Here is a 21,984-nt window from a genome sequence, read left to right on the forward strand (position 1 = left end):
CTATGACATGTTGCCTTTGTTTAGTGCATGCACCGTGGGTACTCGGAATTTTGACAACCCTAGACGTGGCTACAATTCATGTCGCATTTTGTTAAGAAGACTCAAGGTAGAGGCATACATTACGTTAGAGGCTGTGTAGTTGTTCAATTTTATTAGCATGTATGCGACACGAATTCGGACCACACCTGATGACAAAGTGGTGAGAGCTAATGTCATGCATTGGGATGCTATCACTGAGTTTGCATATTTTGCTTCCCTGTTACCATCTTCCCTCTTGATGCTCTTAAGCTACATGGTTTTCGCCTGAATGGGTTGAGGAGAGGGATGTTGCGATAGTCAAATCATCACGATCATGTCACTAGTCACTGTCCCTTTCCGCAATAATACGCTCCTCCATCAAATACTAAAGCAAAAGAGATCACAGTACGGGTAGATTACAAGATTCTGCACTTGTCATGTAAGCTACGTTTGCGTGTTCTCAGGCCCACATCGTCTCTAGTCGGCCCAATGCCGGTCGCCCCCACATGCAAGAAAAAAAACTTCATGAGAACTTCAAAAACATACAACAGCGGGGATTCGCTAGTGGTCACCCACCTAACTACTAATCCGCCGGTACAATGCTTGTATATGGCTGAGCGGACGGGAAGCCTAATTCTCATTGTCCTATGGTCGTATGTGGAAGAACGGATAGCGGCAGTGTATATATCGTACCAGAAACGTCTCTGCAACACCAGACCAACCAGCAAACACCGAATCCCTTACCACTTCGGAGGATAAATCTATGAGCTGTCCCCGCTTCCCGTGCTGCGAGCCGAGTCCTTGCTATACCGCTTCGAAATCCCGGACGACCGGGCAATCGGACGCGCTTATGGAATATGCTTGTAATCCGAACGTGGAGCCTTGGATAGAGAAGACTGGTAAACGGCATGCCGTTGTTTCCCAGGCGCTGAGGGATATCAGTCGGGTGAAGAGTCGTGCTTCAACTATGAAGGCGCTTAATACGAGAATGCAGGTTGGAGTGCGACCGCGGAGTTGGGAAGGGACCACATATTCCAAAAGGTGACGCTCGGAAGACGAGCAGCGCTCGATTGCGAGATAGCACTTTGGCGTAGAGTCTACGCGAGGTTGTCGTTACGTGCACTACCCTGCTTCTCATATGTAGTACCTATGCCGTTTCACTTCTCGCCTTTGTCTCCTTGCTCGCTGTCTTAGGCTTCTTTTATTTCCTAAGGCTTCTTCTTTACTAGCCGCATTGCCTTCGTCTCCTTCGGGGAGTGGGCCGCTAGGTTTGGGAAGGTCGCACAGCTCCTTCCACCTTGGTAGCGGTGGGGAAGCAAATGTGTTCACGATAGTAGTTGACTTGGGGTTCGCCTCATTACTTGATTGGTTTAGCATTGTGTAATGTTGTTTGTTGTGCAGATTCTGGTAGATAGTGGATGGAGAATTGCCGGGCGGCTGCCTGATCTTATATTCCAAGGTTTGTTCTTGGCTTACTAAGCCTAGATAAATCGCCCCTGGAGCTTAGAGGCAACGTAATGTGTGCCTACTTTCCATTGTCCCATGGTAGTATGTGAAAGAAATGATGGGTGGTGGTGATCATGTTAGACCAAAACACTCGCTGAACACCAGACCACCAGGGAACATCGATAAAGTCATGAGGAGCCCTCATCGATGATCCATGGAGCGGATACGTTACATAATATGTGCGGTTGATATTGTTGATGATTGACTCTACGGGGTTACTGCATTCGATCTGAAGCCGGCCACCGCGGATCCGAAGCCGAGAAGGATGGGAATGCGAAAGGCGGAACAAGCATATTGCCGGCTCCCATCTCAGCGTCACCGAACATCTCCTCGATGTCATTCTATATCATCGTTAGCAATGTCAGTATCTGAAGGGACGAGAGTGTCACTTACCCAGTCGATGTCGTTGATGGCGTCCATTGCAGTATTGCTGTTCGAACCAGCTGCCATTCCACCTTCGTACATGATCGAGTTCGGACTACTGTTATTACTTTCACCTTGCTGTGCGGTATTCGGCATCGGATTGCGTGGACTGTTCCCAGGAATGCTGTCATAGGCTGAAGCGGATACTGTCGCTGGCATGTCGATGGTACCCCAGTCTACAGTCGGTATGGCGCCAGGGAAGGTATTGAGCCTAGGTACCAATGTGGATTGAACCTGGGAACTCTGCGGTGGCGATGGTAGTGGCTGTGCGAGGTTTTGCACATCTGAATTCCCGCTCAGTAAGTGCGAAAGGGGACCAGCAGTACTCGTATTTGACTGCGTGCTTCCGTTACGTCCGCCTTCTTCCCTCTGTACGCGTTGTCGAGGCTCCAGGCCAGCTTGCGGCATGTTTGTAGGAACCCGTACTCTCTTCAAATCAGAATACATTTTTGTCTTGCCGACGAGCTCTTCCAAGACCATCCTAGTTTTCTCGACGTTGGATAGTCCATTAGGTAGATTGAACGAGTAGTCTAGACATCTCCATATGCGCTGTTCCATCGCTGGTTCCGGGTTTGATATGTATATTTCATTCACAAGAAGAAGCGCGCAGTGATGCTGGTGGAGAGCACCAACGATCCAGGACCAGGAGGATAGAGCTGGATGCTGCTCAATTGCCATGCCATGTTCCAGAATCATGGTCGCTGCGCTTAGTGTCAATTGTCGTAGGCGCTCCGGCATCCGACAGCGAGCAGAAGTGATGTACTTTTGTAAGATGGAAATATACAGGCGATTCGAGACGATTCCATATAGTTCCGACGCTAAAACGTGTAATAGCTCTGTCTTGGACAGCATGGGAAGGTACTTTTTCTCCATAGCCGCTTGAAAAGACTGAACACGCGACAGAAGCGAAGTAATTGTAACTTCACTCTTCCCATCAGCGCGTTTGCGATCCAATTTTGGGCGCTCGCTCCAGAGAAAGCGATGCATCTCGTAGCCTTCGAATCGCATGAGACTGATAGTCATGTCGGTGAAGTGGCTGCGGTCTTTACTGACATCTGTTCCACTCTCGCCACGCTCAGCACGGTCGAGATCAACATCGTCTATGTTCATCGGAAATCGAGTATCATAGTCGTCGAGTCTGATCTGCGGACGTGGGCCAACAGCTTCGCAAGTGCGCAGATCCAAAAAGCATATTTGGTACCATATGAGACGCCGCACTTGGATCTCAACCGGTGAGGTGCTGTAGGTCGTTGGATCCCGATGCAAGCCCATACATTCAGCCAAGCGGATAAGCGATCCAGTTAGTGCGGAGTGTGCGCGAGATACTTCATTGCGACATAGAGGAATCTGCAGGAGGTCGTTAGCACGGTCTGGTGGAGTATATGGTGACAGCTGGGACAATTTGCTGTGTACCCGCTTGAGAATGGCAGACTCACGAGGTACATCACGAAAGCTTGAATTGTCTCCAATTTTGTAGTGCGGAGAAAATTGGCTCGAGCAAGCGCCGTCTCGGTTCCTTCACGGAAGCTGTCTATCATGGTCTTCTTTTCAACACCAAATTCAACGTGAACCATGTCATCGGTCATTGAAACGACCGAGTTCAGCAAAGCTGCAAATAGCACCGCTTGGAAAGACGCGCGAGGCTCCATGCCCATGTTGACTCTGATCCAGAAGTTCTGATACTGTCGCTCGAATGAAGGGCGATGAACAGTCCGAGCTATTGTGTGCACCGCAAACCAATAGTGAGAGAGCAACTTATCCACTACGACCCGCGCAGGCAGATGAGACTCAAGAGCGGGTTGGCCGATTCCGGACGCCAACACAAAGTTTGAAGATGGAACGACGTAATCTTGTGTTGGCGCTAACCAGTTTGCGCCATCTTCTTCGATGGTAGACGGAGACGGAGACTCGCGATCTGGTAACTCTTTGAGTGTCGAAGCAAGCTACGAGGGAGGCGTTAGTTCAATTAGACATGCTAAATGCCTGAAGACTCACTTCATCTGAGAATCGTGGGCGAACAAGCCCTCCAATGCGTTCTGTGATGCGTACTCTCCCCATGCGAAATCCCAGATCGACCATGTCGTCGTTGACATCATCGTCAGGCTCATAGTAAGCTGCATCTTCAGTCACGAGATGTGTCGGTCGCAGATCATTAGTGTCCTCATCGTCTTCTTGGTCGCTTGACTGTTCCTGGCCAGGGAGTGTACCGACTCTGGAAAAGTTTGCAGTATCTCTGGTGTTTATCTCTGTCTTGCGCGCAACATCTTCTTCTAGGCTCCTCTCCAAACGACCCATCTGCTCTTTAACCTCGGCTAGCTTTGCCTGAGCATTTGCATCAAGGCCAGATGCAATGAATACGCATTGTCGCGTGTTTTTCGTGCAATGTGAACACGGATGGCCTTTGTCACACTTCAACTTCCGTCGTCGACATTCGAGACAAGAAGTAATGAGTCGATTTCTGCGGCGAACGCGCGGTGCAGGCTGTTGTGTCCTTTTATCGGCTGCAATTGGTGGGGAAGCTTGAGATCCGTTCTGATTCGACAATGATGGACTCGACATGGCTGAGATGCTGTTGAAGCTTGGTAGTGGAGAGATAGGATCCTTACGGACGTAAGATCCGATGCAGTGTTTCTGCGCAGCGATCAGCGACATGGTACATGAAGGAGCAAGCAGGGCATGCAATACATTACTCACTTCCCCGGTCTCCACTCTAGTGATAACTAAGTAATGTTGGGTTTCAGAATGGTATACTTCTGGGTTATGGGATGGTTCAGGCGTAAGACCCTGACTAAGTAGATACGTAGGTATCAAGCTACAGATGGTGTCGATTTTCTTCGGAGGACGTGCACATAAAGTCGATCCCTTTCTTGCATGAACTCGAGGCGTCTCCACGACTTTTGGAAGGAATCGTGTTTGCTGCTTGCTTACGACTTAGCATGACCGCCCGCCCCGCTTTAGCGCTTCCGCGATGCATCGACTACTGCGGATCAGTCTTTGTCAGCGTCATTGCCCTAGTCACTTGTCCCGCCAAACCTATCCTACGTGCCTGTAGAGAAGAAGCAGAGGCCTTGCGCGACGGTTTGTCTGAAGTCTAGCAAGTATATTGCGGATACCGGCACAATACGATAGATTCAGATGCCTCTGTTCTGAACCCTACAACGCCAGATTGTAACATGTAGCTTAATAGCACGTCTTCATACTTTGGGAAAACCCGCCCACTAAATAAGGGGGAGACTGACCCTTTCCCAAATGCTGAAGATAGCCTCGACCGTAGCTGCGACGTTCCTGGATGCAGCCCTGGGGTGAAGCTAATGCAGTCGACTGGATCCCTCTCGCTACCTATGTACGTATCAAGACTACCTAGACGCAAGAATCATCGCAGCATCAGTACATGATAGGCCTGGAACAAAGCACGGAGCGATGCGACGCCTGGTGGGTTATTCCGGTTTCTCTTCAGACGTGGAAGATACGTAGGACACGGCTCTGACGCGAACGCGTAACGCCTGGTCACGCTTTTAGTTGAACGCGACCCGCGACAGCCTAGGACAAAGATCCACTGATCGTTGCCGCCGCGATCTATCTAACGCACGTCCTCACCGCTTCCATAACAAACACCTTTTCCTGCCGCCTTTTGCAGAATCCCCACCACGCACGCCTCTCGACTCTCAAGTCTACCACATTGTCCATACCGACCGTCTCACCTACCTTTATTCTTGCTTCATCACTTCCGCCTTCAAAATGTCTGTCGTGTCGCTTCTCGGTGTGGAGGTCAAGAACAACCCCGCGCGCTTCGACGAGCCGTACGAGTTTGAGATCACCTTTGAGTGCCTTGAGCAACTACAGAAGGGTAAGTGCGCTCAGCACGAAGATAGGCCACGGCAACTAACGACAATTCAGACCTCGAGTGGAAATTGACCTACGTTGGCTCTGCGACCTCGTAAGTCCGCTGCTGCCCCTGCTCGTGAACACGTCTGATCAATTCCCCCGCAGAAACGAGTATGATCAGGAACTCGACTCTGTCCTCGTCGGCCCCCTCCCCATTGGCGTCAACAAGTTCCAGTTCAAGGCCGATGCCCCCAACCTCACGCGCATCCCCAACAGCGAGATCATCGGTGTCACAGTCATCCTGCTTAGCTGCAGCTACGATGAGCGCGAGTTTGTGCGTGTCGGATACTATGTGAACAACGAGTACACAGACGAGGCGCTAGCACTAGACCCGCCTACCAAGCCCGTCATTGAGAAGGTGCAGAGGCAGATTCTGGCAGAGAAGCCGCGAGTCACCCGCTTCGCCATCAAGTGGTACGCAGCTACAGACACTTGTGGTATTTGGCAGTACTAACCCATTCAGGGACTCCGACGAGTCTGCACCCCCCGAGTTCCCCCCTGAGCAGCCAGAGGCCGACCTCACCGCCGACGGAGACCAATACGGTATCGAGGAAGAGGAAGAAGAGGAGGCTGAAGAGGCTGAGGGTGAAGGCGTCGCCGCGGAGGGTGAGGATGCCGCTATGGCAGGTGCCGAGGACACTGCAGGCCCCGCTGCCGACGACGACGCTGAGTCCGAGGCCGGCAGTGAAGAGATTGACATTGAAGACTCAGAAGACGATGAGGAGGAAGAGGGCGAGGAGGGCGGAGATGATGACATGGAGATGGACGAGGGCGAGGCAGGCGCTGCCAGCGGTGGCAAGCCAGCCCAACAACAGCCTGGAGGTGCCCCGCAGCAGCAACAGCCTGGTGCGGATGTTATGGTTCACTAGATGTGCCGTCGGGTTCCTTGCTTGTATACTTCATCATCGCGAGTGCTTCGAGCAGGAAGCGATGTCTACCGCTTTGTAGTTTTCTTCTAGATATGTAGACAGCAGTCGCCTCGCCGCTCTGTCCGCACTATTTAGTCTTCATCTTGTCACGAAGAAGTTGAATTATGAATGACCCAGCAAGAAAGCAGTCCATGCTACGTGACAAAACGTGTGCCGTGATGGAAACTATCAGGGTGAGGCTCAGATAGTCGACAAGAATGCATGCAGCCGCGCAAGCCATTCCTGGGCCCGAGTACGTGGCCTTTTCCATATTCATCTCCGCAACAGTCTTCTTGAACCTGCCGCTGCCGTTGGATCCGGGATGTGGCCTGCGCGGATCCGTCTACACAGGCTGAAAGTGGTGGTTCGGAGTAGCCAACGTCACTGCACAGCCTCTAAGTGAATGGCGCAGTGGTGGGAACTCGGAGGCTGATTTCCGAGACGTGTGTCGAAACATTTATAGTAACTGTGAAGGATAGGAAGGGGGGCGACATCGTTAACGATGCTGGTCACCACCTTCGGGATCCTTCGCTCTTGTTCTTGTGACCTTTAGAGTGCACATGTGTGCAAACCTGGGGAGCTCACTCGACCATTTGACGTCAAACAACGCACCTTTCACACACTGCAGAACTCTAGGACTACACGACTCTTCAGCGCCTGTTTCAGCAAACGGACTCGTCGGTCGTTTCGGATATCTCCCTGGACTTATTCTTTCCCCCTCAAACCTGCACCGCCGCCACTCTCGACTACCTGTACAAAAGCGCGCGGCGAGATAGCTACACCATATACGACTACGAGGATCGTCCGCTCTCTCGTATACGATATCCGACAGATCGCAAGGGTTGCCGGCGAGTTTGCACTTAGCGACGGCGACTCAGGGCCATACCCCACCAAGTTAAGGTACGTTCATTTCCCGCTCCACGCGTCACTCGGCATGCATGGCGGCCTCGATGAGTGCTGCGCGGAACGGTCCCTGGGGCCAGGCGGCAACGTGCATCGAAGACTGTTTCTCTTGGACAACGGCTGACGTTTATATCTCAAGCACCGCAGCGAGTACCCTATCGCACCATCACAATGAGCTACCACCAAGGCCAGCCCAAGCTGGGGGCTACTTTTGTGCCAGGAGGCTTCGATGACTACTATATGCCGGCTCCTTCGCCTGAAGTCATCTCGCCTGCGCCTCAGCGGTTCGTTCTAGCCCATCGCCATGTGCATGCCCTGAAATTGCGGCTGACGTAGATTTGGCGGTAGGATCATGCCCGAAGTGCCCGAGAACATGCAGGAAAACATCGCGCATCTGGAGTTGGAAGCCAACGGCCCTCGTGGTACCAACGGCGCCATGTCCCCCATGCAGAGCTACAATCAGTCACAGCACAACAACTTCCCACCGCGGCAGGCGAGCTACCAGAACGAGCTGCCCGTCCACAACGACCAATGGCCCGCCCGGCAAGCGAGCATCTCCTCTGCCTTCCGGCAGCCCCCCAACGTGCAGCCCCAGTCGGTCCAGCAGCAGCCGTCGCACGACTACAACCAGTTCGCCCAGAGCCACGACTCGCCCAACTTCTCGCCCTTCCCCAAACTCCCCAACAAGCCCCCGAACGTGCCGCCGTCCGACGATGAGAAAGAGGCCGTCTTGGAGAATGCGCGCCTGCCCGTGCTCAACTCCAACGACCCGGAGATGCAGCTGGCGTGGGCACAAGACGCGCTGCAGTACGTAGACGCCGCGCAGCTGCACGAGCAGCGCATTTCAGAGATCCAGGGCGCGAGACCGGCAACACCACAGGTCGAGCATCAGCTGCGGCTCGATGCCATGAACGTAGTCACCTTCTTGGCCGACCAAGGCCATCCGAAAGCGACCTTCATGCGGGGCATGTGGCTGGAGTTTGGCAAGTTTGGCATGCGCGCAGACAAGAAGGAGGCCTTCAGGTGCTACTCCCGTGCGGCTGCAAAGGGGTACGCGAGGGCCGAATACCGGATGGGCATGCAGTTCGAGCAGTCGAACGATCCGATCAAGGCCCTGCAGAACTACAAAGCTGGCGCGGAACAAGGCGACTCGGCCTCCAACTACCGCCTTGGTATGATGACGCTACTCGGACAGCACGGACAACCACAAGATTTTGCGAGGGGAGTGCAACTCATCAAGCAGGCTGCGGCTACTGCGGATGAGAATGCTCCGCAGGGTGCCTACGTGCTGGGCATGCTGCAGGCGCGGGAGCTGCCTCAGATCAACGTACCGGAAATGTTTCTGCCCTACGACGAAAAGGGCGCGAGACAGAACATCGAGAAAGCTGCCTACCTCGGATTCGCAAAGGCTCAGCTGAAGATGGGTTCTGCGTACGAGCTTTGCAGTCTAGGCTGTGAGTTCAATCCCACCCTGTCGCTACACTACAACGCGCTCGCGTCTAGGCAGGGTGAGCCCGAGGCAGACATGGCTATCAGCAAATGGTTCCTCTGCGGACATGAGGGAGAGTTCAACAAGAACGAAGAGTTGGCATACCAATACGCGCAACGTGCCGCCGCAGCCGGCCTTGCGACTGCAGAGTTCGCCATGGGCTACTTCCACGAGATCGGCATGAACACTCCAGTCAACCTGGACAAAGCGCTTGAATGGTACGACAAGGCAGAGAAGAACGGCAATAAAGACGCGTCTGCACGTATAGAGAGCATCTCCAAGTTATCGCGGACACTATCGAAGAAGGACCACGAGAACGTTGCTATCAACATGATCAAGTCAAAGCACGGCTCCATGCGAGGCCAGCGACCGGCGAGACTGCAGAAGTCACACGCTCCCATGCCGTCTATCAACGACATCAGCCCTTCCGATTACGGTGACAGCTCTCCAGGTGGCCGACTACCAGCCAGGGGCGATAGCACAACGCCATACCCCATGTCTGACCAGCCTCCAATGATCTCAAGTGCACCCATGTCGGCACCTTATGATCGTCCTTCCACAGCAGCGCCATATCCTATGGACAATGGGCCTCCGCGATTGAGCCCGCAGCGGCCAGGTATCGCTGGCGGATTTGCGCCAGAGGTGAGAGCTTCCAGTACTCGACCTGTATCCTCAGCGTTCAACATCAATCCCAATGTCTACCCTCCAAACGATCCCTACGGACGCGGCAGCGCGCGGCCTAATCCCGGCCCAGGTTATGACATGGGGCCGATGCCAATGCGTCCTCACACGAGCGTAGATAATATGGGCCCAGGTCGTGGTGGCCGTCCTTCTAGTGGTGGCCGTGGCGCGCCGCTGCCACAAGGGGGACCTGCAAGCTATAGACAACCTGGAGGGCCGAGTGCTCAGCGTCCAGAAGCGCAGCCCCGTCCATCAACCACGCAGCCTCCAGATATCGGATACAGTGCGCCAGATGGACGTAACAAGCTGCAGAAACAACAGGGGGCGCCACTTAAGAAAGCCCCAACTCTGCCCGATATCGGGTACGTTGCGCCTCTCGAGCCTCGCCAGCATACCCGGCCATCTACCGTTCAACCGGGTCAGGAGAGTAGGACCTCCTCGAGAATGGACAGACCCTCAACTACTACGCCAGGGCAAGGCTCTCGGCCCTCCTCACGGCCGGGCTCATCAGGACGTCCCAGCGGATACGATAATATGCCCAAGCCTAACAGGGTGCAGACGTTGCAACAGCAGCCGCCACCTCCAAAGCCTGCACCAGTACAAGCAAACAAGCCGGCTACACCTACACCACCCAAGCCAGCCTCGTCGGCTTCCTCGACGTCAGGCAAGGGCCCAAAGACATTTGATGAAATGGGCATAGGGCAGGCACCCAAGGAGGGCGATTGTGTAAGTTGCACATCCGGTATGCACCAGGAAACCCTTGCTAACCTCCCACAGATCGTCATGTAGATTTGACAGTGCTGGAACAGCGCGATTTGGATGACGTTTTGCATAGCGGAGTTTTGATCTTGCATAACAGTGAGCGGTCGCAGTACTAACACTTGATATACCCATCTTCGGAACACGTGAAGCGGCATTAGTGATTTCCAAGTATAGACGAAATGCAATCAGGCAAGACAGAATTGAGATCAATGGCATGCGTGGAAACAAATCGTGATGTGCGGGAATGCGGGCTATCGTGCGTAGTTTCGCCGCTGCCAGCAGGCCGTCGTCTTGCAATCCAACTTGACAAAAGTTCCTTTAAGTCTTATATGGGAATATCATAGGCTGTCGCAAAACCATGGCGATACGACATCGCCTGGAGTTAGTCGGGAAGGGATTAGCCATCCGTGCATACCTGGGTACTGCGGCAGTCCCTAGGTCGTCGCGCGTCGACGCGGTGTCACGTGTTGACACTATCCGCAGTGAAGCCAAAGTCCTCTCTGGCTGCGACCGGACAGCAATTCCAAAGCATCGCCTATCTTCTCTCTAACCTCGCTTTGGCTTTCAGTGTACTTGATCCGTTTCCCTGGACGTTCATGAGAGCCGTTGGCCGTAAAAGTATCGTGGGGGTGAATCTGCTGGACCATGCACGGACGCTAGCGCGGTTCCTGAACGGCTCAGCGGGGAAGGAGCGCGTTCTGAATTACCTCACTCGCAAACTGCACCTGCAACCGTACCTCCAGCCCACCCGCGCCTGTCGACCCTCTCGCTTATGGTCACAGTCATGTCTGGGAAGCGCTCTCGCGCTCTCACAGATGGGCTTGATCCCAACGGCTCAAGCAGTAACAGTCGCGTATGTCAAACGCCCCGAAGCCAACAACACACATGCTAACTTCGCCCAGAACAAGCGACCCCGTCAATCTGAATCCGAGGGTAGCGACCAGTCTTCGGACGACGAGCGATCCAATGCAGCCAGCGGTAGCGATTCCTCCGATGACGAAGGCGAACACATGCGGGAACGAGAGATACGGGCGACACAGCAGGTGCAGAAAGAGCATCGGGCGACTGCGGACAGGGAAAACGTCGCGACGGACTCTGGAATTATCGAAGAAATCCAGTGCATCAACTTCATGTGTCACGAACATTTGACAGTGACCTTGGGGCCTCTGATCAACTTCATCATCGGACACAACGGCAGCGGCAAGAGCGCCGTGCTCACCGCTCTCACAATCTGCCTGGGCGGAAAGGCTACCGCTACAAACCGTGCCCAGAATCTCAAAAGTCTCATTAAGGAGGGCAAAGACCATGCCTCCGTGACTGTCAAGATCAAGAACCAAGGGCCACTCGCTTACAAACCCGCGCAGTACGGCGACTCAATCATTGTCGAACGACACTTCAATAGATCCGGTACCTCGGGCTTCAAGCTCAAGAACGTGAACGGCAAACTCGTCACCAATAAGAAAGCGGAGCTCGAAGACATCCTGGACGCCTTCTCCATGCAGATTGACAACCCGATGAATGTTCTAACACAGGACATGGCCAGGCAGTTTCTGAACCACTCCACGCCAAAAGATAAGTACAAGTTCTTCCTCCAGGGCACGCAGCTGGAGAACTTGAACAGAGACTATCAGCAGATCGAACAGTCTCTTGAAGCCATGAACACAAAAGCCGAGGTCAAAGAAGCCCATCTCACCACTCTGAGACGCGACATGGAAGCACTGGAGAAGAAGGCCCGAAAAGCGGCAAGTTTACAGACGATGCGAGACAAGGAAACGGAATATGCTCGGCAAGCAGCATGGGCCACGGTTCGTGAACACGAAGATGACGTTGCGCTTAATGAGAAAAACCTCGCACATACCGAAGGAATCATACAAACCTTACAGCAACGGGTGGAAGAGGCAGGTCAGGCCTACGAGCTGGCGGACCAGGCCCACGAAGCCGCCAAACAAAACGTCACCGACATCACGACTGAAATGGAGCCCGCAGAGCAAAAGGCACTTGATGCTAAAGCAAAGTTCCAGGAAGTCAAAGGAAAACTCGTGCAGCTACAAGCTGATGAACGGAATGCACAAACTGAAGTCACGGCAAGGGAAAAGAAAGTGCAGAAGTTGGAAGCAGAGATTGCACAATACCGACAACGACAGGCCGAAGCAGACAATGGCCGCCACGCAGAAAAGATTCGAGAGCGTGATGATGCCAAGATTGAGTGCGAGAATGCCAGGATGGCATTCGAAGGCCACGATACTGGGCTTGCAGCGCTGCAAGACCAACTGGCGACAGCTCAGAAGGAGCAAGATGAAGCAGATCGAAAAGTAGACAACGCTCAAAAAGATGTCAGACGTATACGGGAATCTATCGCAAGAATGCAATCAGGTCGGAGCAATTGGGACGATGGATATCCGAATCGCAAAGGCCTGAGCGAGTTACTTCGTGCAATCGACTCCGAGCGCAGATTCCGGGAGAAACCAGTCGGACCCTTGGGTCGTCATGTGAAGCTACAGTTGCACAATTGGGGCCGTATTCTTGAAAAGCAATTTGGTCAAACGCTGAACGCCTTCGTCGTTACTAGTAAGCCAGACCAAAACATACTATCAGCCCTTATGAAAAGGGTTGGCTGGTGCGCGCCATTTTCCCGCTTAACCAATAACGCTAACGATGTCAGGTCTGCTCCGATATACATTGGCAAGAGGACGCCTATAGACACCGATGGCAATGAACCCGCACAGAATATTATCACATGGATGAAGGCACTTACGGTAGGCATCCCTTTTACATACACGACATAGGAATATCTCACTAACCAGCACGCAGTTTGACGACGATCTTGTTCGGAATCAGCTCATCATCAACCAGTCCATCGAGCAGACTGTGCTCATTGAGAACATGGACGAAGGTGCCCAATTCATGTTCAACCGCGGGCCCCCTACTACGAACGTCAAGATGTGTTTTACCTTTGCGGATGGCGACACAACCAAAGGTCGCGTCTTCGTCTACAACAGTGGCGGAGGTATCAATAATAGTCCAATTGCAGAGTATACCGGAGCTCTGCGTATGCAGGTGGACAAAGGTGCTCAGATCAAGTGCGTATGGCGCTTCCATGTCGAGACGTTCGCTAATAGCATATACAGACTAGAAGAGAAACATCTAGCCGAGGCTAGGGGACAACTCGAGACCTTGCAGCAGCTGTCTAGTGAGCGGCATAGTGAGGTCAACAGGTGCAAGGCCCAGATACAGGACCACGAACGCCAGAAGAGAGATCTTAAACGTGCTTACCAATTAGCTTCCAAGGAATTGGATAGACTTGAAAGCGAACTGGAGAAAGCAACTCCCGATGAAGCAGCTATCCAAGTGCGGGAGTCGGAGCTCGCGGAAGCTCAAGAAGAGTTCAAGAACTGTAAGGATGTCTACGAAGATGTGGTGATGCGAAAGATCGAACTCGGTGACGAGAACAAGGCGAACAAGCGGGAGATGGATGATGCACAGAAGCTTGTCGCTGATCTCCGGTCCCGGCTCGACAAGGCGCACTTGACAGTCCGAACTCTTCAGGGCACACGAGAAGAAGAGCTTAAGAATAAGAACATAGCCATTGAGCAAGTTGCTGAAGCTGAAAAGGTAAAGAAGACATGGCAAGAAGAGCTCTTGGAGTCGCAACAAAGTCTCGCCGAAGTAACTGAAGGTGCGACGAGCATATGTGAGCGTGTATTCGTCCCCCCTAATCTAACTTCCGATGACCTGCAACAGAAGATGGTTTCTATGGCAAAAACCAGGGAAGACGCGGAACGGGAGCTCGGTGGATCGCAGCTGGACCTTACACGGGCGGCAACTGAAGCGAAGCAGAAGCACCACGATGCAATGAAGGAGTTTGAAGACATCAGAAGTCTACGTAATGTAAGTTTGATTACACGTATCAGAACGACTCTTGCTGATTCGTCGCAGCAACTGATTACTACCCTTGACAACCGACGCAACCGGTGGAAGCAGTTCAGATCCGGCATCTCTGTTCGGGCGCGAGTCACGTTCAACTATTTGTTGAGCGAGCGCAAGTTCAGAGGTACACTTAGTATCGACCATAAGAAGGCTCTTCTCGACATTCATGTAAGTCTGGACACCAGTCTGACCTGCGCACAGCGCTAACTCTATCAGGTTCAACCAGATATTATGGAACGAAGCGGGGACGGCAGACAGACGAAGACCCTCTCGGGAGGTGAGAAGTCGTACTCTACCGTGTGTCTTCTCCTCTCCCTGTGGGATGCAATGGGCTCGCCTATCCGCTGTCTCGACGAATTCGACGTCTTCATGGACAGCGTCAACCGCGAAAGGAGTATGCATATGATCATCCAAGCTGCTCGACGCTCGATTGGGCGACAGTTTATCTTCATCACTCCACAATCGATGAGTAATGTCACGCAAACATCCGATGTCAAGATCATCAAGATGACGGACCCAGAGCGCGGACAGACAGTATTGAATGTGCAACGGAGTTGAAGTACCCCTGGAACATGGCGTTAATGTGTTGGCGTTCGTCGGTGTTGTTGTCGTGTGGGGCCGCTGGCTACGGAGTTTGAGTATGGATATACCCCCTGGCAGAGGAAATGTGTTCTCGCAGCCATATGCATATAGTACCATGGTCACAATGCCTATGTGCAGATGCGAATCTCAGGGTGCCTCCACATCTTCTAGCGTTGCTGCATACTGGCTGGATGCTAGTCTGTCAAAATGATGAAAGATTAAACTCGCGTTGTGTTCAAGAAGAGATCACGTAACGAGGCCCACTGCAAGTTGTTACAACTGCTCGTAGGATGTGGCCGTGACATTTGCCGCGCAAAGCGTAGTCGCGAGTTGCGGCGTAAGCGGCCGCAGCGGGTTGTACAGGGAACGGAGTGGGTATGCAAAAGGTAAGGCGGATGTGCACCGGGATCCAGGGTCTCTTGGCCAACCACACGTCGATGGACGGGTCTGATACAACTCTCCCACCTCTCGACTTGCTGGCAAACCTTGGGCCCATGTGAGAAGCAGATTATCGTGCTGTCTCTGCACTTGGCTTCCTACCCTCCCCCGGGAGCCTATATGCCCCCCACCGACTCGCCGTCGACGCACCATCATGGCCGACTCCCCACTCTCCACGCCCGGCACTCCAACCACTGCGTCGCCGCTACATTCCGACAGGAACACTGCCCGCTCCTTCTCGCCCTCGCAGGACGACGCGCAGACGGGCGACATGCAGGGACACGCCGAGGGGGTGTGGACGAGTGCCCCGGCGCCAAGTGTGGTGAATGCGACGGAATCAGCTGAGCAGGCCATGGAACCCAAAGGGAAAGAGAAGGCTGTCAAGGGGCCGCTGAAGCTGCTGGATCTGCCCATGGACATCCTCAAAGAAATCATACACCAGGTGAGTAGGGGCGCCTTATGCGCTGCACCCTGTCATGCGGTACGGCAATGGCACGATACTGACCTGCAACTCGACAGCTTCCACACACCAACGACCTCACATCGCTGTGCCTCTGCCACTCGGCTCTTCATCGACTCACGATCCCATGCATATACTCGCGTTTCGACATTGTGTGGCCCGACGAGAGCACCCACAACGAGCCTCGCGCTGGCGTCGATGCTCTCACATACGGTCTGGCGACGCTGGTCATGGGCGACGACTGCTTTCCCCACCAAAACCGGCTGAGACTGCAGGGACAGACGCCAACGGCACTCCTGAGAACTGCCGCCAATCCATACCCCGTTCCACAGCGGCGGTTTGGCAACTACTACGGACAGTTTACCAAGAAGTTCTCCCTTGGCAACGGACCGCAGGCATGGGTTCAGGAATACATGATCACCAAGGAAGGCGGGAAGATGCTGGGGACCTTGGTGGCGCTTGCGATTGCGCGCATGATCAATCTGGAGACGTTCGTGTGGGATATGCCTACGGGTGTGCTTCGCGATGTCTGGCTTGCGCTGTCGAGCCTCGCCCACCGGAGTGACGGTGAGGAATGCCGTCTGGACCGGCTCTGGATACGATGGCACGACAACACAATCGACGCACCGATCCCTCCACCCGCACCACCCATGATACTCAACAACCAAAACCTACCTCCTCCACCCCCGAACGCTACGCATCCGAGTGGACTTGGCACCGTCCAAGCCCCCGTCGTAGTGGTACCTCCGTATGCACCGAGTAGCATGTCTGCGCTGGACCGAGTCGAACACCCTACCTTTTCGGCCATACCTGCGCTCAAGAGTTTGAGTGTCTTGGATATCGACGAGTTGCCTTACCTCGATGAGATGAGCATTCTGATCGCAAGATCTCAGAAGAAATTACGCGAACTGCGGATCGGTGTGGCAGCCCACGCACAGCAGCGGGACTGGGTGACCGTCTGGGAGGGTGAAGGTCTTCAACAAGTCGACTACAACGCTACATCAACTGCCGCGTGTTCAATAGGAGAGAAAAGGCTAGGAGGTGTACTCGGCATTCTCGTTGGCCGCATACACAACATGCGCCATTCAGAAGAACCTCCAACCCAAAAGCCAGGCGCTACCGGCGTCACAGAGCGATCAGTAGAAGCAACGCCAGCCAAATCGGCAGCCTCCTTGCCCCTGCCTTCCATAGCCTCACTCTCACTACAAGAACGCGACCCGGACCAGGACGTGGACCATTTCGGTAATCCGATGGAAGATAACTCCATAACAGAGGGCGTTAGTCTCTTTAATGACAACCAGCCGTTTAGTGCTGGGCAAACTGCGCAGGCTCCTGGTACAGAGAGAGCCACCTCAAAGACACCTCCATCTCGTGGCGAGACTTCTGGCTCAGAAGATGAGCCGCGGTTGACTGGCAAACTGAAATTAGAAGTGCTCGAGCTCGAACGCGTTCCTCTCTCCGTCCCGGTGCTTCGCAGAGCCTTCGATTGGTCGATTCTATCCACATTGACTCTTCTTCACTGTAGCAATCACGAACAACTGTGGAAAATACTACGGAGAACATACACCCCTCGACCCCCCTACCCTGGCTCACCGTCTTCATCAAAGGCGTACAAGGCCTCCTACACCCTTCGATCAGAATACCAGCTCAACCTCAAGCGAATTCACACTAATACAGTGTCCCCTTCGCTGATCACCTTTCTCAAAGAGACACTGGCGCCGAATAGTCTTGAAGTGCTCTTCCTCCAAGAAGGCCGCTCTTACTCGTCTACGGTAACAGTAGATGCGATCTACAAGGGGCCATTGCGGAGACACCGAGGAAGTCTGAAGAAACTAATGATAGACAGTGGTGAGAAGAGCCCAGACGGACACACGACCAATAGTTCAAGGTGGAGACGGTGGATGCTGAACCGCGAGATCCTGACATACATAACAAGCGGCCGTATGAACAGCTTGCGGGAACTCGCAGTGTCCATCGACTACAAAGACTGGGTATATTGCGCCTCATCACAATTTATGAAAATGCGACTGACGTTTGTATAGCATCACTTCCTCCAACGTCTCCCGTACATCCCTCACATTCGCTCCCTGTATATCCCGTATATCGCCGACCACGCCCATGGCAGTAACATCGATCCGCGCGAACTCGCATACCAGATCCTCGATATTGTGCACTTGCGACCGGAGATTGAGCTCTGCTACATGGGTCTATCTAGCAAGTGCTTTGAGATTCTGGAAAATCGACCATCAAATTATGACCTACGACACGATGGCATGCATGCCGATGGTAGCGGATCTGCATACGCTACACATGATCCCATGTTATCCGACGACGAGAGCGAAGCCACGGAAGACGAGGATGACGATGACATGGACGATGGCGCTATGCCGCCCGGTGGTGACGAGACAGAGAGTGAAGCAAGTGACGACGTCGACGTTGAGAGCGACGATGAATCGTTTGTGCAAGACTCGCAGAAAGGTCCCAAGTTACGTGTTCGAGAGATACTCTTCTACGAGGAACGAGTTGAGGCGTTTAGGAGGCGGCACGGTGTGCTGAGGCCTTGATGTAATGTGACTGATATGACGGGCACGGTGTTCATAGTATTACTGCAGCATTTTCTGTACGCATGGAATGGAGCTTGGAATGGGACGGTGCAGGGCGTATATGGTAGATATCCTTGATACTTTTTCATCAGGTATGTAGTCTCGAGACCTAAGCTCTCATATGCCCAATGTCAAATTATGACTCGACATATTCGCAGGCGATATAGTACTAGACGTTGGGAAACAACGTCATTCAATCAAGACGTACGCACAACGGTGAAGTTCATATGTTTTTCGTCAGACTTTGACATGGCGGTTACCCCACGTGAATACGCGTTGGACCTGGCCCGAGCTTTAATGGGCGGTGGTCGCGACCGCTGCATGCGCGAACAAACAGACAACAATCCCCGAAAGCCGACAACGAGCAGACTCACAGCAGCAGCGTACTAATCATTCGATAGCCTGTCGATTCCACGCCCATGAAGTCTCTCATACCATCACGAACACGAACACGAACACGAGCCCAAACAATCGCATAGTGGGGCCGCCGCACCTCCGTCCACCCACCATGGACCATTCCACCCTGGTCTTCGCGTCCGTCTTTCCAGTCCTCTCCTTCTCGCACAGCACACCGACGCCGATTGCGACACCAGATCTGGGTCATACAGCGCCTGGGACCTCGTTCGGCAGCCCGTACGCTCTGAGGAACGCCGAGAGCCGAACACCAGCGCAAGCACACGGGCAAGGGCAGCACAGAGCAGTCAAGCGCAACATAGCATGGAGTTGTGCGACACGATTCCTGAGTCTGCCAAAGGATGTCAACTTTGCACCCAGGACACAGAAGAACAGGGAGATTGAGGAAGCGCTAGGCTTTCTGTTGAATGGAGAAGGCAAGAGCGACGATGAGAAGGAGGAGACATTGGTCGAATGGTACACAAACGAGTGCAGGCTGCACTTTGCGAACCATGTCCGGCCTGGACTAGAAGCGTTGTGGGGGGATGAGGTTGAGCTTCGGCGAGCCTGGGAGATCCTCGACGAAACCCAGCGTATTCTCGAGCAGGTACAGAACGTATACCTCCAGCCTTTCACCGACCACCTGCTGCCTCTACTACTGCAGAATGCCAGTAATGCGACCCTTCGACCGAGCAGACCCACACAGATTGCCGACTCAGGTACTGCGAGTGCAGCAGATTGGAGGTTTCGCCGGGATATACAGGCTGTCTTTGCGCATTGTCTACCGCTACAGCGATATGGGAAGACGCTGAGCTATGTCTTATACGACGCTGGATGTCGCTTGTTCCGCATTTATACCCGACACGATGGTATGCAGCCGAGTGCTTCACCCGAGAAGACACAGGAGTGCAGAAAGCGAATGATCACGTTGCTACAAGGCTTGGAACGCGTCGGACTCGGGGGCGACAGCGCGCAGGAGGCCTTCGCACACGCCATGAACAAGCTGCTCGACTCTTTCATCACCAGCCACTACCTGAAGGTAGACTGGTATTCCAAGAAGTCAATCGTGCCGCAGTTGAGACTGTGGATTCAGGATGGCTTCTGTCCACTTGTTGAGTTGGTACTAGAATGTTTGCGGTGCGAGCAGAGTAGCATCCTGCCAACTGAATTGACTTCATGGCAAGAGATGGCTTTAGGGAGGCTCGGTCGAGCGAGAGTTGATAACCTATTTGATTTTGTCATACACTGGGATAAAAGTATGGGCGCCATTCTGGACATCAAAGAGTATCTGCGGGTTTCAAACGCGAAGCAATACCTCACGTCGAGCTTTTCCCAGCAAATATCGAGACGCCTGTTACATCCTGGAGCTACAACAACCTACATACTGAACGTTTACATCTCCATCATTCGCTCATTTCACGAGCTCGAACCCAAAGGAGTACTGCTTGAGCGCGTCGCTAGACCAATCAGGCGGTATCTGAAGGAGCGAGAGGACACAGCGCGCATTATAATATCAAGTCTGCTCACTGACCTGAGCGACGAAACTGGCAGTAAATTCTCATCTAATAGCGAGCTCTCGTACGAGATTGCCAGCGAGATGGTAAAGCCGTTTGCAAACTACGGGCAGGATACTGATGAGGAGCTCAACTGGAATGACATGAACTGGCAGCCCCTACCGCAAGACGCATCACCAGACTACAAAAAGTCGAAAGTTGAAGACGTGATATGGTTCTTGTTAACACTCTGGGAGCGAGAGGACTTTATCAACGAGCTGAAGAACATATATGGAGATCACTTGCTTAGATGTCAAGATCCAGAATATGAGAAAGAGATTCGACTGTTGGAGCTCATCAAAGTCCGCTTGGGTGATGACAAGCTACAGGCTTGCGAGGTCATGTTGCGAGACGTCTTGGAATCGAAGCGTATCAACGGCACTATCCGCACAACAATCAGCGTACCAGCCGCAACATCACTTGTCACGCCAGACCACCGTAGCAGAGAACTTCAGACACCAGACAGCCGACAGCCACGCACACCCCAAGCTCGCAGACCTGGACGTTCGACTCGGAATGTCACTCCTTCTGCATCCAACGCTGCCACACCTACTTGCCCCACGCTTAACGCACAGATCTTATCATCTTTCTTCTGGCCACAGCTTCGCGACGACACTTTCCGCGTACCCGCACAAATCGATGCGTTGCAAAAGGAGTACGAGTCACGTTTCGAGCGCATCAAAGGCATGCGTAAACTGCGATGGATGAATGCATTGGGCGACGGCTCCATAACCCTCACCTTTGACGACCGTACAGAAGACTTCGACCACCTCACACCCTGGCAAGTCAGTGTAATCTACGCCTTCCAACCTCAACCCGATGAGGAGGCAACACGCTCAGACAAGGGCGGCGAAGGCATCACACGCACTGTATCTCAGCTAGAAGAGATGCTAGAAATGGACGAGAGCCTTGTCAACCAAGCCCTCGCTTTTTGGGTTGGAAAGTCTGTGCTCCGCTTCCATGCCCCATCTACCTACTCTATCATCGAGTCCCTCCCCAAACCGACTTCTACAACCGGTGCTCACGATGCCGATGCAGCGGCAGCAGCAGAGGAACTAGCTACCATACAAGCCAACGCCACAAACAACACTGTCAAATCTCAGAGTGAGATGCTGTATGAGAAGAAGGACGTCTACACGGCTTTCATACTGGGCATGATGGCAAATCAGGGTAACATGAATGTGGGTCGCATCACCATGATGATGCGTATGATGGTTCAAGGCGGATTCCCGTTCGGAGCCGAAGAAGTGAAGCAGCTACTAGGCGAGTTGGAAGGAGATGGCAAGGTCGTGGCAATGGGCGGAGACGTCTGGGGTATCAGGAAATAGAACATCTCCGATATGCTTGTGACATCCTCACAGAGATCTTCATAGAATCCTACCCGTGCTGTCTGGCTCAGCGTTAAGTTCTGATCGATCGTCCATTGCACAATTTCCGCCTCACCGCCTCAACT

At 53.2% G+C, this 21,984-nt stretch overlaps 6 protein-coding genes across 6 annotated transcripts; 5 read left to right on the forward strand and 1 right to left on the reverse strand.

Moving 5' to 3' along the window:
* Nucleotides 1-1,739: 1,739 nt before the first annotated feature.
* Nucleotides 1,740-4,242, reverse strand: BKA58DRAFT_439149 (uncharacterized protein; the record flags this gene model as incomplete). Its single annotated transcript, XM_046173652.1, has 4 exons — nucleotides 1,740-1,865; nucleotides 1,918-3,294; nucleotides 3,384-3,890; nucleotides 3,943-4,242. The coding sequence occupies 4 exons, from the start codon at nucleotides 4,240-4,242 to the stop codon at nucleotides 1,740-1,742; spliced, it is 2,310 nt and encodes a 769-aa protein (XP_046026653.1).
* A 1,139-nt stretch (nucleotides 4,243-5,381) lies between these two features.
* BKA58DRAFT_160221 (ASF1 like histone chaperone-domain-containing protein) lies at nucleotides 5,382-6,765 on the forward strand. Its single transcript, XM_046164945.1, has 4 exons — nucleotides 5,382-5,794; nucleotides 5,845-5,884; nucleotides 5,938-6,246; nucleotides 6,296-6,765. Exons 1-4 carry the CDS (start codon nucleotides 5,686-5,688, stop codon nucleotides 6,699-6,701), a joined length of 864 nt encoding a protein of 287 aa, XP_046026654.1. The 5' UTR covers nucleotides 5,382-5,685; the 3' UTR covers nucleotides 6,702-6,765.
* A 580-nt stretch (nucleotides 6,766-7,345) lies between these two features.
* BKA58DRAFT_160217 (uncharacterized protein) lies at nucleotides 7,346-10,768 on the forward strand. Its single transcript, XM_046164944.1, has 4 exons — nucleotides 7,346-7,640; nucleotides 7,783-7,927; nucleotides 7,992-10,539; nucleotides 10,591-10,768. Exons 2-4 carry the CDS (start codon nucleotides 7,815-7,817, stop codon nucleotides 10,600-10,602), a joined length of 2,673 nt encoding a protein of 890 aa, XP_046026655.1. The 5' UTR covers nucleotides 7,346-7,640; nucleotides 7,783-7,814; the 3' UTR covers nucleotides 10,603-10,768.
* A 521-nt stretch (nucleotides 10,769-11,289) lies between these two features.
* Nucleotides 11,290-15,344, forward strand: BKA58DRAFT_468750 (uncharacterized protein). The gene is made up of 7 exons (XM_046175121.1): nucleotides 11,290-11,428; nucleotides 11,478-13,192; nucleotides 13,238-13,331; nucleotides 13,387-13,655; nucleotides 13,704-14,463; nucleotides 14,512-14,670; nucleotides 14,719-15,344. The coding sequence occupies exons 1-7, from the start codon at nucleotides 11,348-11,350 to the stop codon at nucleotides 15,058-15,060; spliced, it is 3,420 nt and encodes a 1,139-aa protein (XP_046026656.1). The 5' UTR covers nucleotides 11,290-11,347; the 3' UTR covers nucleotides 15,061-15,344.
* A 170-nt stretch (nucleotides 15,345-15,514) lies between these two features.
* BKA58DRAFT_468751 (F-box domain-containing protein) lies at nucleotides 15,515-18,797 on the forward strand. The gene is made up of 3 exons (XM_046175122.1): nucleotides 15,515-15,964; nucleotides 16,042-17,973; nucleotides 18,025-18,797. The coding sequence occupies exons 1-3, from the start codon at nucleotides 15,677-15,679 to the stop codon at nucleotides 18,544-18,546; spliced, it is 2,742 nt and encodes a 913-aa protein (XP_046026657.1). The 5' UTR covers nucleotides 15,515-15,676; the 3' UTR covers nucleotides 18,547-18,797.
* Nucleotides 18,798-18,932: 135 nt separating this feature from the next.
* BKA58DRAFT_160278 (uncharacterized protein) lies at nucleotides 18,933-21,930 on the forward strand. Its single transcript, XM_046164946.1, has one exon. The coding sequence runs from the start codon at nucleotides 19,094-19,096 to the stop codon at nucleotides 21,857-21,859; it is 2,766 nt and encodes a 921-aa protein (XP_046026658.1). The 5' UTR covers nucleotides 18,933-19,093; the 3' UTR covers nucleotides 21,860-21,930.
* Nucleotides 21,931-21,984: the final 54 nt, after the last annotated feature.

The sequence above is a fragment of the Alternaria rosae genome (assembly GCF_020736505.1).
Source record: "Alternaria rosae strain MPI-PUGE-AT-0040 chromosome Unknown BKA58scaffold_4, whole genome shotgun sequence".
NCBI classification, from domain to species: domain Eukaryota; kingdom Fungi; phylum Ascomycota; class Dothideomycetes; order Pleosporales; family Pleosporaceae; genus Alternaria; species Alternaria rosae.